The 13,486-nt window shown below is 50.1% G+C and overlaps 1 protein-coding gene across 13 annotated transcripts in view; it reads left to right on the forward strand.

Annotated features, from left to right (window-relative positions):
- B3GAT1 (beta-1,3-glucuronyltransferase 1) overlaps nt 1-12,289 on the forward strand; it is a 29,033-nt gene extending 16,744 nt beyond the window's left edge. For 6 of the 13 annotated variants that reach the window (XM_052697189.1, XM_052697192.1, XM_052697188.1 and 3 more), the window contains 6 exons: nt 116-228; nt 384-530; nt 2,941-3,449; nt 5,854-6,150; nt 11,065-11,182; nt 12,067-12,289. In XM_052697189.1, the coding sequence (XP_052553149.1) occupies nt 225-228; nt 384-530; nt 2,941-3,449; nt 5,854-6,150; nt 11,065-11,151 (1,044 nt within the window). In that variant the 5' untranslated portion in view covers nt 116-224 and the 3' untranslated portion in view covers nt 11,152-11,182; nt 12,067-12,289. Of the gene's footprint in view, nt 1-115; nt 246-383; nt 531-611; nt 727-2,940; nt 3,450-5,853; nt 6,151-11,064; nt 11,183-12,066 lie in introns of those variants that run through there. The other 7 variants (XM_052697198.1, XM_052697200.1, XM_052697195.1 and 4 more) reach the window with 7 other exon arrangements.
- The last annotated feature ends 1,197 nt before the right edge of the window (nt 12,290-13,486 follow it).

The raw sequence follows: 13,486 nt of genomic DNA on the forward strand, positions 1-13,486 counted from the left end.
GTTTCTGTCGCTCGCTGCCCTGGTTTAGTTTGCTTTTCTCAGGGAGGATTGGTGAGCTTTCTGGAGCAGTTCCCTGGTACTTTTCTCTGCCTGATATCTTTGCTTTGTGTTGCAGGTTTCCTGCCAGATGGGTGCCTGAGGTTCCTGCTGGAGGGCCCAACAGCATCCCATAGAAGCGCTCTCCTGGTCCCAGCAGCTGAGGCCCCTCCAAACCTGCTTCTGCAATGGGTGGGTTGTAAGCACTGGTAAGACCTACGAGTCGTGTCGCCTTCGCTGCTCTCTCCCTCTCTCGCGTTCTCTTTCTCTGTCCCTGTTCCTTCCTGCCCATTTATTTCTGTTCTCCATTTGCTCTGCTGTTCTGTCTCTGGGGTTTTCACTGTTAGGTAATGAGGAGCTGTGGGTCCAGTCAGTCTTGGAGATGCCGAAGAGACGAGACATCCTGGCTATCGTGCTGATAGTTCTGCCCTGGACGCTACTAATCACCGTCTGGCACCAGAGCACCATTGCTCCACTGCTTGCAGTGCACAAGGGTGAGAGAAATCAAACCGGCCCATGCCAAGTCTGCATCACTCCCTCGTCCTCATCTCTCTCATTTCATTTCTCCATGGCAGCCATTCCCATCTCAGCTCCTGGTCCATGCTCATGCAGAAGCTTCCCCACTTCTGCTGCAGGAACGGCCCTGTGCTTTCCAGGGGTCTTTGGAGACATCAACCTCCAAGCCGCAGGGTACGCTCCTTACTCTTGGAGAGCTCTTCCCCACCTATATCCAGATTCAGTGGAACAGAGCACAGAAGGAAAGTACTTTTGTTTTATTTCCCAATGATCTCTCTTTTTTTTTTCTTTTAAGGAAGGAGTCTTTCTTCTTGGCTGTTCCTTTCTCTGGGCATCCTTCTGGGGAAGAAGGCCAGCTCATTTTCTGTCTCTAGGACCTTACTCTGGGAGATTTTCTACCCTTTTCATTTTAATGTTCACTCCCATCCTCAGCAGTTTCTTATTCTTTTGCTGAGCCATTGGAATTGTCAGAAGCTCAGAGTCCATCCTGAAAAGTTTTACCTTTTCCTGGAGGACTTGGACCCCCACAAGTCTCAGGACAGCACTTAAGAGAAAGGAGACTGATCTCTCCAAAAGGTGAACAGTATTTCACAGGATGTGAGATCTCTATTGGGCTCCAAAATGGGATTTAGAAAAATATCCTGTCTGTATGGTGATTTGAATTGGTGCCCCTAAAAACTAGGACCAGTTTGTTGGTGAATGGTTGTGGACATTGAAGTCACAGCACAGAGACAGCCATGCTGTGACCTGGTCCTGAACTTGCTGGTGCCCTTGGTAAGGTGCTTCCTCTGAGAGTGCTTCTATGAGCGCTCAGTGGAAAATGAGTGGTGAAAGAGACCGACCTGAAGCTCTTGGGAGAAATTGTTATGTGCTTGTAATGCATTTCTGAGATCCTTTGGTAGCAGGTGCTGAAAATGAGATGTGCATCTATATGCTAGTGGGGACACAGTGACAGTGGATAAATGTGCCAGGATTTACAGTGGAGGGTTTGATCTGGGAGGGTTTGCAAACTATCTCTTCTTCAGGCTCCATGCTGGCTAATTACTTTATGCCCGTATCCAGTGCATTTTGCTTTTGTTTTTGATTTGATTCTGGTGCTCTGTGCTGTCAGAGAGCTGTGTTATGTGATGCAGATGTGCTTCACCCTCTATAGGGCCTGATCCCCACTTGTGCAGGACACTTTGGTCCACAAACACGCACCCTCCCTCCTTCAAAGCTGCCGAGTACAAATTCCTCATTCATTTCAGGGCTGTATCAAAGGCTGTGCTGCTATATGTGTAACATGCTGTGAAAAACACACAGGTAGTACCCTGCTGGGTCAGATCTGATGGCAGTCTATTCCTGTTCTTTCTCATCTGAAGTCCCCAGCAGCAGCTGGCTTTGCAAAATCTGGGGCTCTTAAGAATCAGGCACCCACTAGAAAGCAGCTGGCGTACCTCAGAGTGGTGGTGCCCCTTTATCTCTCTCAGTTCCTAACTGTGGATGCTGGTGTTCCTGCTACTCTGCAGTAGTGTGAACGTGTGAAAGTTGCAGGCTGGAAAAGTGACAAATGCGTGATTATTTATTTATTCATTTATTTATTTTAACCTTGTGCTGACTGTGGCCAAGTCTTGCTTTGCAAGGGTTTGAGTAGTTTGGGTTGGTTTATGCTCTAAAGACTCTGTTTGCTGTACAGAGTTGCTTTATTGTTCAGATCCACTATACTGAATGGGCTGTCATGTTCAGAAACTGGTAGAAGTCAGTCAGAGGCCCATAAAGCCTCGGCAGGAAAAAGCCTACAATGAGGGGCTGTATTTCTGCTCTGTGTTTCTAGATTTGAAGAGTGCCTTGCCCTTGCTTCCCTGTGCCACATCCCAGGCCTGTCAGGAAGCAGCAGGGTATGCAGTGTCCTGCCAGCAATGCTGCTGGGAGCTTCAGGTGATAGAGGGACTCCATGTGTTCCACAGCTCCAGCCCAGTTTGATTCCCCACTTCCCAGTCCCAGCGCAACGAGTTCTGCCCTGCTGAGCGTGGTGCCAAGAGCGCTGGAGCTCTTTGGGAACAACAGATCGTCAGTCCCTGTTGCTAATTTCATTATCTAGATCTAATTGCTCTACAAGTCTGTCTCCTCTGGGCACTCAGCTGCACCGCTGTCCTGGGCTCTCAGGCTCTGATGGATGCAGCTTTTCTAGCAGCAGGAACTTTGTCTCTCACGGGTGTTTGTCCCTGATTCCTTTATTAATTTGTGTACTTATTTATTCAAGCCTCCTTTTGAGCTTGTTTCCTTTCCTCTCAGGCTGTGGGGGTGACCTCCTGCTATCAGCACACAGCCTGCTGACTCATCTGGGGGGACGGGGGGTGTCGGAGGACCGAGTCCATGCGGTTTTTCTTCTCTCGTACCCTTGCTCAGATGATGGTGGTGACTCCCGGCGTGATCTCGCTGCAGGCTTGGACTCCAAGGAATACTGCTTGTCGGACCGGGACATTGTGGAGGTGGTGAGGACAGAATATGTTTATACTCGCCCACCCCCGTGGTCAGACACCCTTCCCACTATCCACGTCATTACACCCACCTACAGCCGGCCCGTGCAGAAAGCAGAGCTGACGCGCCTGGCCAACACCCTGCTGCATGTGCCAAACCTGCACTGGATCCTGGTGGAGGACTCCCAGCGGCGCACACCGCTCATCACCCGGCTGCTACGGGACACGGGGCTCAACTACACCCACCTCAACGTGGAGACCCCTCGCAACTACAAGCTGCGGGGAGACATGAGGGACCCCCGCATCCCCCGGGGGACCATGCAGAGGAACCTTGCCCTGAGGTGGCTGAGAGAGACCTTTAACAAAAACAACAGCCAGCCTGGGATTGTTTACTTTGCTGATGATGACAACACCTACAGCCTGGAGCTCTTTGAGGAGGTAAGACCCTGCTGGAGGAGCCCCAGCCTGCTGATCTCAGTATGTGGGCTGCGAAAACTGCTGTATACATTCTCTTCTGTGCTCTGGATCAGTCCCATGTGCAGTGGTTCCACTGCAGTTGTCCTGAATGTTTCTGGGCAGGGGATCTTTAAGGTCCCATCCAACCTAAGCCAATGTATGTTTCTGTGATTCGTCTGGGGCTTGGTGACATGACTGCAGTGTTTGTGCTGGTGTCTAAAGCAATGCAAATTAATGGGGATCCCAGCATAGCTTATGGCACGTAGTCAGGAGGCACGCATCCATGCTCCAGTCACTGGAGTCGTTGGCAGCGTTGAAAGGGATCTTGTTGGCCTTGCTCACACACTCCCAGCTTCTGCAGTTGGGGCTTTTAGCTGTGCTGCTTTCCTGAGAGAGCAGGAATAAAGCTTTTCTCTTGGTACCATAAACCCAAGCTAAACACTTCCATGAGGAGGAGGAGTGGTCATCACGAAGCAGCAGCTAGCTGATGGGATCTGAGCAAGAAGAACATGTAGGTAGTTTTAATTTATTATCAAGAGAGCTGATGAAGAGCTGCTTATGCTGTGGAGAGCCCTGTTAGGGTTGGAACATCATCTGCTGTCCTTTGTGCTTGGGCAGGCACACGTGCCCAGCAAGGGAACCCCCAAATCCCACCCTGGAGGAGGTTCCAGACTGATCTGCTGTCATCCTTTGCCTTCTCTGCCATCCCTACATACTGCACTTGGCTGTCTGTTCATCCCTGTTTCTTCTTGTTTGAGGAGTCCCTGGGGTATCTGCTCCTTGCTTGCTGTTTGCGTTTGTTTGCTCTCATCCCAGCATGTTCAGTGGTTAAACTCTGTAGCTGTCAAGAACCCAACGCCTGCTCTGCACAGCAGAGAACTCTGCCGTTGCAGAGTGGTGCCAGCACAGCACTCGCAGGATATCTGGTTCAGAGATGTTCTGTGCACTTGTCTCTGGATTGCCAGGCTTACGAGGAACATTTGACATCGCCTGCTTCATATCCTGGAAACATGGAGCCCTTTATGCTGCCTGGAGAGGGCTTTGGAGGGAGATGTGTACCTCACCTCTCAGGAAAGAGCTGTTCCCATACTCTCTGAGGCTGAGATCCTGCAACGTGGGACAAAAAAAGTAGGATTCCCTCCTTCTCCAGTGGCTGCCAGTTCCTATACCAGGGATCTCCTGTTTATTCACTCCATACATGCCCCTTTCTCTTCCCTGATGGCTCTCACTTCAGCTTGGATAGCCACAGAATATACGCACTTTTAATGCTGAAAGCAAACTCAAGCTGAATGTCTTTCTTCCACTTTCCTCCTTTGAGGCTGGTGCTGGCAGCATCTTCAGAGAGACGCTGCATTAATAAAGCAGAAAGGGTTCCTTCATTCACCCGTGTGCTTTGCTGAGAGAGCCTTCTCCTCTCTGATACAGAGCTGCAGTTAAGGTTACATGGAGCCAACAGAACGTGCTGTGAAATGCAGAAGACACGCATTATTGTTCCCTGTGGACAGGCACTGCTGTTAGCGTGTGTATAATGCAGAAGGGCAAGTGCCAGAGCTCTTCTGGTCTCGTTTGCAGTAATTAGCAGTGATGAGATTAGCTCTGGGAGATCCCTGATCTAAGAGCCTGGGCTGAGAGCAGAGCGTGAGGCTGAGGCTGCCAGAGAGCAGGACCAGCCATTGGGAGTGCAGGCAGATGGGTGTTCTGATCATCTGCACTGGCAGGCACACACATTGAAGTGTCCCCTGACAGCTCCTATCTATTTCTAGTGACCCCTTTGGGAGCAGAGGCATTTAATGTCCTTCTGGGTAGCAGGGCCAGCTGCAATGCCCTGTCCTGTGTGCTCCTCCCAACCCTGCTCTTGTGAGCTCCCACTAACCACACTTTTAGCTTTCCTGTGTCTCATCGCTTGAGACTGCAGCTTTCAGAGAAAACACCTTTCTTCCAAGATACGTTGCTCCCAGATTCCTTGGGCAACATGCTTTTCCCCTGGCTGTCCTGACTTGCCCTACCATCCATGCAGAGAACTGATGTCCCACAGCTCTGAAGGCCTTTTGACAAAATAAAATAAAATAAAATAAAATGAAATCACTTAAACCTCAGTTGCTTGCAGCTTTGTTCCTAGCAGCTGAGCTCACGCTTGGTCCCATGGCTGTGAGCCCCTTCCCAAAACACCACGTTTCTGCAGCCCCAGGATGCACATCCTTTTACAGGTGAGTGATGCACAAAGCTCCGTTGCTCCAAGTCACAGCGGTGCCTGGGAGCATCACCCAGGCTTCCAGCCCCACGTGTCTCCTGCAGGACACTGGCAAGGTGGAGGTGTTTTGCTGGAGGTGTGTTTCCCCTCCTTCAGCACACCCCCACCGTGCCCTTCTCTCTCCTTTGCCTCCAGATGCGCAGCACCAGAAAGGTGTCGGTGTGGCCAGTAGCCTTCGTCGGTGGCTTGCGCTACGAATCCCCCAAAGTGAACGCAGCAGGGAAGGTCTACGGCTGGAAAACTGTGTTTGACCCCCATCGGCCCTTTGCTATAGACATGGCAGGGTTTGCTGTGAACCTCAGACTGATCCTGCAGCGATCTCAGGCCTACTTCAAACTGCGAGGAGTGAAGGGAGGCTACCAGGAGAGCAGCCTGCTGCGGGAGCTGGTCACCCTGAACGACCTTGAGCCGAAAGCTGCCAATTGCACCAAGGTATGGTCTCTTCCTCATACATGGGATGTGAGGACCTGGTGAGAGGGCATGCCGATGGTTCTTGCCCTAAAGACTCTGCAGTCCAATATGAGAGGCAGCAGATGGATATCTATGTGGGATGACGGGAGTGTGCGAGATGCAATGAGACAATGCTGGTTAGCGTGACCGGCATCAATCAGAGCACATCAGCAACAGAGGAGCTGTCAAGTGCTCTGAAAGCTTTGTGAGCGGGTGGCAGGCACTGGACGGACTTTATCTGGGATCAGAGACTCCTGTGTAGTGCTCACGCCTCTGTCTGTAGCAGGCAGCCACCCAACCTCTGTTGTGCAATTATCCCAAGAGGACTTTTCTTTTTTTACAAATGAGCTGTTGCTGCAGACAGAGACAGTGTTGGGCCATCTATTCCAGGTCCTCATCCACTTCAGAGCTGAAAGCTTTTCCTGCAAAAAGCTCTGGCCTTGCCCTGCAATTAGGTCTTTCTGCCTCTTTCCCCCCCCTTACTGCCCTGCTAGCAAATGCTGGCTGGAAATTAGTGTGCTTTCAGCAGATCAAGGGAGATGCCCAGGTTGCTTTTAGGCTGCACAGAAGAGTTGGGGCATTGAGAGGAAAGGGAGGAAGGAAAAGGCTGGAGGTAAGAAATGGTGCTGTCAGACAGGCTGCCGTGCCAGTGTTGCACGCAGAGCTGCAGGTCAGAGCTGGAGGGGAAGCAGCAATTGCTGCCCAGGATTTGAGGCAGACTGTGTTTCTTTTTCTGGCACGGCTGTAGGGATCTTACAAGGGTCCTTGTTGAGGACTGAATGCTGTCTGTTCCTGGCAAACTCTGAGTGCAGCTTTGCAGTTTGGGCTTTGCCTTTCTGCTGTTAGCCATTGCCAGCAGCCTCCATTTTCGAATTGCTGTTTTGTTCACCCTTCTGATGAGGAGGAGAGTCTGAACAAGCAGCAGAGGAGGACAAGAGGTGGCTGTGCTTTGGGATCCCCAGCATGAGAGTACAGACTCTCAATGGGCCAGTGTGCTCCTAGCAAGTGTCTGCTCACAGCTGTAAAGCTCTGCAGTCAGATTTACATTACAGATTATGATGTGCTCAGGTACCATCGTTAAGAAGGGATCAGAGAACTGTGTAACAGACATCTGCTCTCCAGAAGGGCTGCCCTTGCTGCATAGTGCCGTAATGTTCAGCTGCCTTCAGCCCACAGATGCTCAGTCCTGCAAAAACCTTACGCTTTGATTGAAGATATACATTCTGTTTGTCTTCTTAATTTGATATCCACCAAAAATGAAGAAGAAAATGAAAGAAGTCAAAGTGAATTGCCCAGGCTGGTTAGCAGTAGGGTTGTGAGGGAACGTGGCTTTACAAGCGTACTGTATATTTCTGTGTCCTGCTGCTTCTATGTTTCCCCCACAGCACACAAAGCTCTCTTCAATCCGTTGACACATTACATCTGACAGGATCAAGGTCTAAAAGATCTCGTGTTCCCATAAGGTTGATGTAACTGGGACATATTCTGCTCCCTGTTTCCTATGAGTGCCTGAGGAAATGAGCTGCAGCGCTCAACCAGAGCCCTTAAAGGACAGAGACCTTGTCAGCGGCCTCAGCTATTCAAACAGCATGAGAGAGCACAGACCACAAAATACAAGGGCACTGCAAATGATGTGCTGCTTGTTCCAACTGCCCATGCAGCTCCTTGTTTCCCCAGATGGATGCAGTCGTACAGTTCTCTGGGTGAGGCAAGCTTTTGTGCTCTCAGGGGATTCTGGTAGCTAAAAGCAGCCATTCCTCCACTCTTCTTCCCTCCTGGCTGAGTGTGATGTGGGATTAAAGCTGTGGGCTCACAGCCTGGCATTTAGGTGAATGTTGCTGAAGGGAACTGGCTGGCAGCCGTGTGCTGGGCAGGGATTGCTGGGCGGCAGCGTGTGTGTGGGCAGTGTGAAATGCCACCATGGGAATGGCACTGCTGTCACACACAGGCTGAGAACAGGCAGCAGAGAGTGCAGAGAGTGTCCCTGTAATGCCTGCACCCCAAACCAATCCTTTAGGTCTGGGAACCAGCTCTGAAAGAGGGATAAATCCTTTTGCATCAGAGGAGAGCAAGCCTGGCCCTGCAGCAGCCAAGGAATTACGCAGCAAAAGGGACCAGGGCTGGCTGCTTCATGACATCACAGCTGTAAAACAGCTAAAGCTGACTGCTAATGGACAGGAGGGAGAGAAAAACTCAGCCTAAGGCAAGAAAGCTTGTAAAGGAGTGCTTTGCTTCCTCCTGATCTTACCCTGTGGTGCTGCAGAGTAGGCAGGGAGTTGGCTTTGTGAGCTCTTTGTGTTCCTTCCCTTTCAAGGGCTGAGCAGCGGGATATGGGTAGAGCAGATCTGCCCTTCTTTTGCTTAGATTTCTCCTGAAATTGGGCTGCTGGGTTGGTGTGGTTTGCAGTGAGCAGTCAGTACCCTGGCTGCTGTGTGACAGCACTTTGTTGGTAAAGCTTCACACACAGTGCCTGAGCTGGTGATTTTTAGGGGACGTGCAGAACCTGGAGGGCTCTTTCTGCCTGGTTGAGCCCTGATGAGTCTCCAGAACTGCTGTGCCAATTCCATCCCCCTGTAGCAAAGCTGAAAGCTGTCTGAGCCATCTGAGCAGTTTGGGTTTTGCAGCACCCTGCTTGCTCCAGGACCTTCAGACCATGTGGTGGCTTTGGTAACTCAGAGTGGACCACCAGAACCCTTTTCTGTGTTCTTGAGCTCTGCTTGTAACACCTATCACCTTCAAGGTGGTAGAACTGCATAGCTGGCAATTACTGTTTTAAGTAGCAGCTATTGCTGCCTTCTATGGAGGGCTTTTGGTACTGGAAATCCCGTGACCCCCTCCTACTACAGGCTGACTTGCCTGCTTAATTTCCTGTTGGAAGACAGTGAAAAAGCTTGCAATGGCAATGAAACCTTATAGTCTTAGACCTGTTCCAAGCCTCATGATTCTGGATGACAAGGCTGTCAATGACTGATGTGTGTTGCAGTAGTGAGGATTTGTAAAGGGAATGCAGGTGACCTGCAGGAACCACTGCCCAGGGGAGATCAGGCACTCAGACCTCCCCTTTTCTCCCATGCAAACTGCACGTTTGCACAAACCAAAGCTGCTCTGAGACATCAAACCAACGCTTGTGGAAAGCATCAAGCTGAGAGCAAAAGCAGGTGTTGCTGTGTAAAATGGTGCTCTCCCTCTCATATTAAAGAGCGCTGTGTGAGAAACAGTAGAAGCTGCTGCATTGAGCTGCAAACTCTGAGAATCAGTCAGTTGTGGTCAGTTAATTCCACATAACTGCCTTTTTGGCACTCGGATTTAACAATGTCAAAGCGGGATGCAATTGAAAAGAAAAGCTATTAATCTGTATTTGTGCCTTGGTGCCTGGAGCTGTGGGAGCCTGAGCCCTGTTGCTGGCGGTGTTTGTATGGGAGCAGCTTTTCCCTGCTCCTGCTGGAAAGCAGAACTGCCCACCAGCTTGCTTTCCAGCACCTGCACTGCATTAAGGCTTGGCTATTCTATTTGTTGGACGAGGAGCTCGTAGCTGATGCTGACGTTGCCTGGAGAGCTGCTTGGCGAGACCTGTTTGCTTTTGCTTTTCATTAGGAAGTAAATCAGTAACTGCAGCAGTGTAATAGCAGTGGCTTCTTGGGAAGGTGGGGGGCTCCTGTTTAACTAGAAGGGCTCGAGGAGTGCTTTGTTCACCCTTTAGAAGCAGAGCGCGGCCTCATTTTTCAGAAAAGCAGGGAATGGGTACAAGGCAGTTTGCAGATATTTGGATTGAATGCACCGAGCATTGTCATAGCAACAAGAGGGAGACCCCTGCGAGGAGGAACCATCACTGAGCAGGTGAGAGGGAGCAGGAAGCCACATCTCTGAAGGGACAAAACTGCTGCCAGCAGTACAGCTTGTAGTGCTGAGCACTGAGCAGAATTGAGTCTGGTGAGGGGAGAGCGTTTCCAGAGCTTGGAGCATGGCATGGCTGAGAGGAACTATGGAGCTATAATACCTCCCCCACCACAGATGTCAGGCAACCTCTTCCGTTTGTTTTTTTTGTTTGTTTGTTTGTTTTCCAGTTCTTTTTTGCAGGTGTTGATTTACATTGAGCTTTACTGCTCAGATCTTAGTAGAACTTACATCCCCGTGTGCTTCAGTGCTGGTTTCAGTAGGTTGGAGAGGGGCCCTGAAAGTGATGCAATGCATTGTACCTGGTCTGGAATAGCAGGAGCAGCACTGGGGCTGGCGTTTTGGAGGAGATGCGCATGGGGAGCCCTGAGCATGTGGGAGCAATGGGGTATTCTGTACCAAGCTGATGGCTCTGGTACCTCTGAGAGCAGAGGTGGCAACAGACAACCAGAGCAGCAGTAAGGACTTCTCCCATCAGTGGCACTTTATCACCTCTTCAGGGTCATGAAAGAATTTAAAAAGAAGTAGTGTAATGAGGTTAGCAAGCAGTCACAATGTGAGCCAATGGGGCAAGAGATGGCTTTTCCATTCTGCACCCAGCAAACTGCTCCACGCTGCCCAAGGGTGGGCTAACACTGTAAGCAAGAGCCAGAGTCAGGATCCTGACTGTGGTAGACGTGCATCTGATCCTCTGGCAATGAGGGAACGGCCTTACATCATTGGCAGGACTGATGAGCCTTTGGAGGAAGATTGTTGGTAATCACATGGAAGGAGCAGGTTAATGTCCCAAGACAGTACACTATAAGATAGGTAATTTCTGTGCACTGTGCATTCTGGGTAGCAGCAGGCCAACCTAAATGAAGTTTTATGCAAAGCTCCTTGCAGCTGTGAATGCACCATTAGGCCCCAGGGTAGATGGTTAAATTGCACTATTGATTTAATGTGCAAGAATGTTTGTTAGTGCAGTGAAGGGATGCAGCTAATGACTTCTGGTTTCTTCAGATTTTAGTCTGGCATACGAGGACAGAAAAGCCTGTGCTGGTGAATGAGGGGAAGAAAGGATTCACAGATCCCAATGTGGAAATCTGAGCGTGCACAGCAGAGTGGAGACCAACACCAGGTGAGAGCTCATGTTCTGGAACTGCAAGGAGAAGCAGCAAAGGAGGAAAATACCAAACAGTGACAGAACACAAACCACACACAGTCAGTGACAATAAGGGAGGGTGTAGGTTAAACCCCAAATGGGGCATTATGTATCTATTTGCCTAAGGTCAGCATATAGTGTCTCTGGATACCACTGCTAGAGGAGAAAGGAGAGGAGGAAAAAGCAAACATGCATGCTGGTGGCTGACTTCTCCTTTGTTTGTTCGTGCCCTGGCTTTTCACCTTTAATTACCTGAGCATTCTGGTGCATTTAAATCATCTGTATGTCCAGAGTGCACCCTGCAGTCGGTTTGCTAGAGTGAAGGATGAAATATTTCCTCATACCTGCATCCAGACTGCTGCTCTTCATTATTATGGGGGGAAAAAAATATATGCACAACTCCCTTCAACCAGGGTGCAGAACCAGGCCTGGAGGGGAGAGAAGATTGCTGCTTGTTCTCTTTTCCTCTCAGACACAGAGAAGTCAGAGCAGCAAGGGGTATGGGAGAGGGGAGGATCTGCTCAGCAGCAGTGTATTTTTAACATAATGAGTTCTTACAGCACGTTCCCTCGGGCTGCAGTGATGGAGCCCTGCCTGCTGCAGGGCCTGCGCTGTGGCCGTTGGCAGGACAGCAAAGGAAAGCCTGCACTGCACGCTGTCTGTGCTATATATAGCAGCTTTGCAGAGAGGCCATAGCTCTTCAGTGCTGTCACAACTGCTTTCCACCAACACCCAGTTGCCTAGCAGCAGTAGTCACAGCTCTGCAATCTGAGATGGGTTTTGGGTTAGCTCCAAGGGGTGGCAGCTCACTGCAGTGAGGCAGAGGGGTAATAAACATGCTGGTTGTGTCTCTGTTGCAGAAGATTTCCTCATGCACAGCCTCCAAGGTTTCTCCCCACAGCATACAGCCAGACATGCAGTAGCCAGGACCTCTGCTGACTTCCAAGAGTTTTAGTGTACTGAAAGCAAGCAACACTGCATACATAAACTACCCGGATCCCCCCGCCCTTCCTCCTGGACTCTGAGCAGAACCTGATGCTCTGGGGGTGGAAAAAAAGCACAGAAATACAGGACTGAACTTCCCTACAGGAGCAGCTGCCCTGCGAGACACTCGGTTTGGGAGAAGTGCACGACACACTGAAGATGCAGCCCAGCTGGAAGGGCAGCCCAGACTGAGCAGGCTGTTATACAGGACCTGAGAGCAAGGGTGAGAATGCACACATGAGTATGCTGGCCCCGATGACTTGTCCTCCCCAGACATGCACCCTGTGGCTGTGTGTCCAACAGCCAGAGCAGCTCCCTGCTGACAGAGGGGGCAGCTGCCTTCCAAGATGGCACCTCAGCCCTTAATTCTAAACCTACTTTAATCAGTGTTTATGATGCTGCACAAGACAGGAAGGCTTTGGGGGAGAGTGAAAAGCAAGGCAGGTTAGAACAAACCCACTTGTACGTCTGATTCTTGTATCCCCTTCTTCCCCTTCCATTTGGCTCCATGGTTTGGAGAGTGCTCTATGCTCTTGCACGGAGTTACATGCACAGCATGCAGCCCTTGATGCTAGAAGAGCTGTGAGGGGTTTTTAAAGAGATTACTGTGGCCCTGCACCATAGAACTAAGATCTGAGCCCAGATGAAGTATTATTTAGCTCTCATTTGGTTAACGTGAGCATCAGGTATGGGATTCTCAGAAGGGTGCTTCTACATAAAGCCAAATTTCTACTCTTAAAAAATGAAGTTAACTGCTTAAAAATAGGGATTGAACAAGAAAAACTTATTTTAGTACATCTACCATCTGCGTGGAGTGTATCCTTCAGCCCTAGCTCCTCTTTCAGGTCCAGACTGGTGTGCAAAGCCACATTGGAGCCAATCAGGAGTTAACTCGTGGGAACAGAGCAGCACCCTTGTAAAGGGTAGGTTGAAAAACTAAGCAGAATTATTAGTTGCCTCTTCCCTGCTCTGTGACTTCAAAGGCACTGATGAAAGGGTATTCTCTAATGAAACTGTACCCTGCTCCTCAGCAAGAGGCAGGTGGCTGAGCAGTGCAGAGAAGGAACCTGGGTGCTGCTGCCTGGCTGACTCTGGAAACAAAGTTGCTGAGGAAGAAATTCAGGTACAGCTCAGCTCTTCTCCCTACCGGCACCCTCCCATCACAGCTGTCAAACATCTGATCAATCCCCACTGCCCCAATTCTTTCAGAAGGGTCTGAAGCACAATTTTCCCTTTGAGTCAAGGGAAAGTGTAATCCCAGATTTGGTTCTTTTTAGCCCTAACGCATAGAATTGT

The sequence above is a fragment of the Tympanuchus pallidicinctus genome, unplaced genomic scaffold, assembly GCF_026119805.1.
Source record: "Tympanuchus pallidicinctus isolate F22 unplaced genomic scaffold, pur_lepc_1.0 scaffold30, whole genome shotgun sequence".
NCBI lineage: Eukaryota > Metazoa > Chordata > Aves > Galliformes > Phasianidae > Tympanuchus > Tympanuchus pallidicinctus.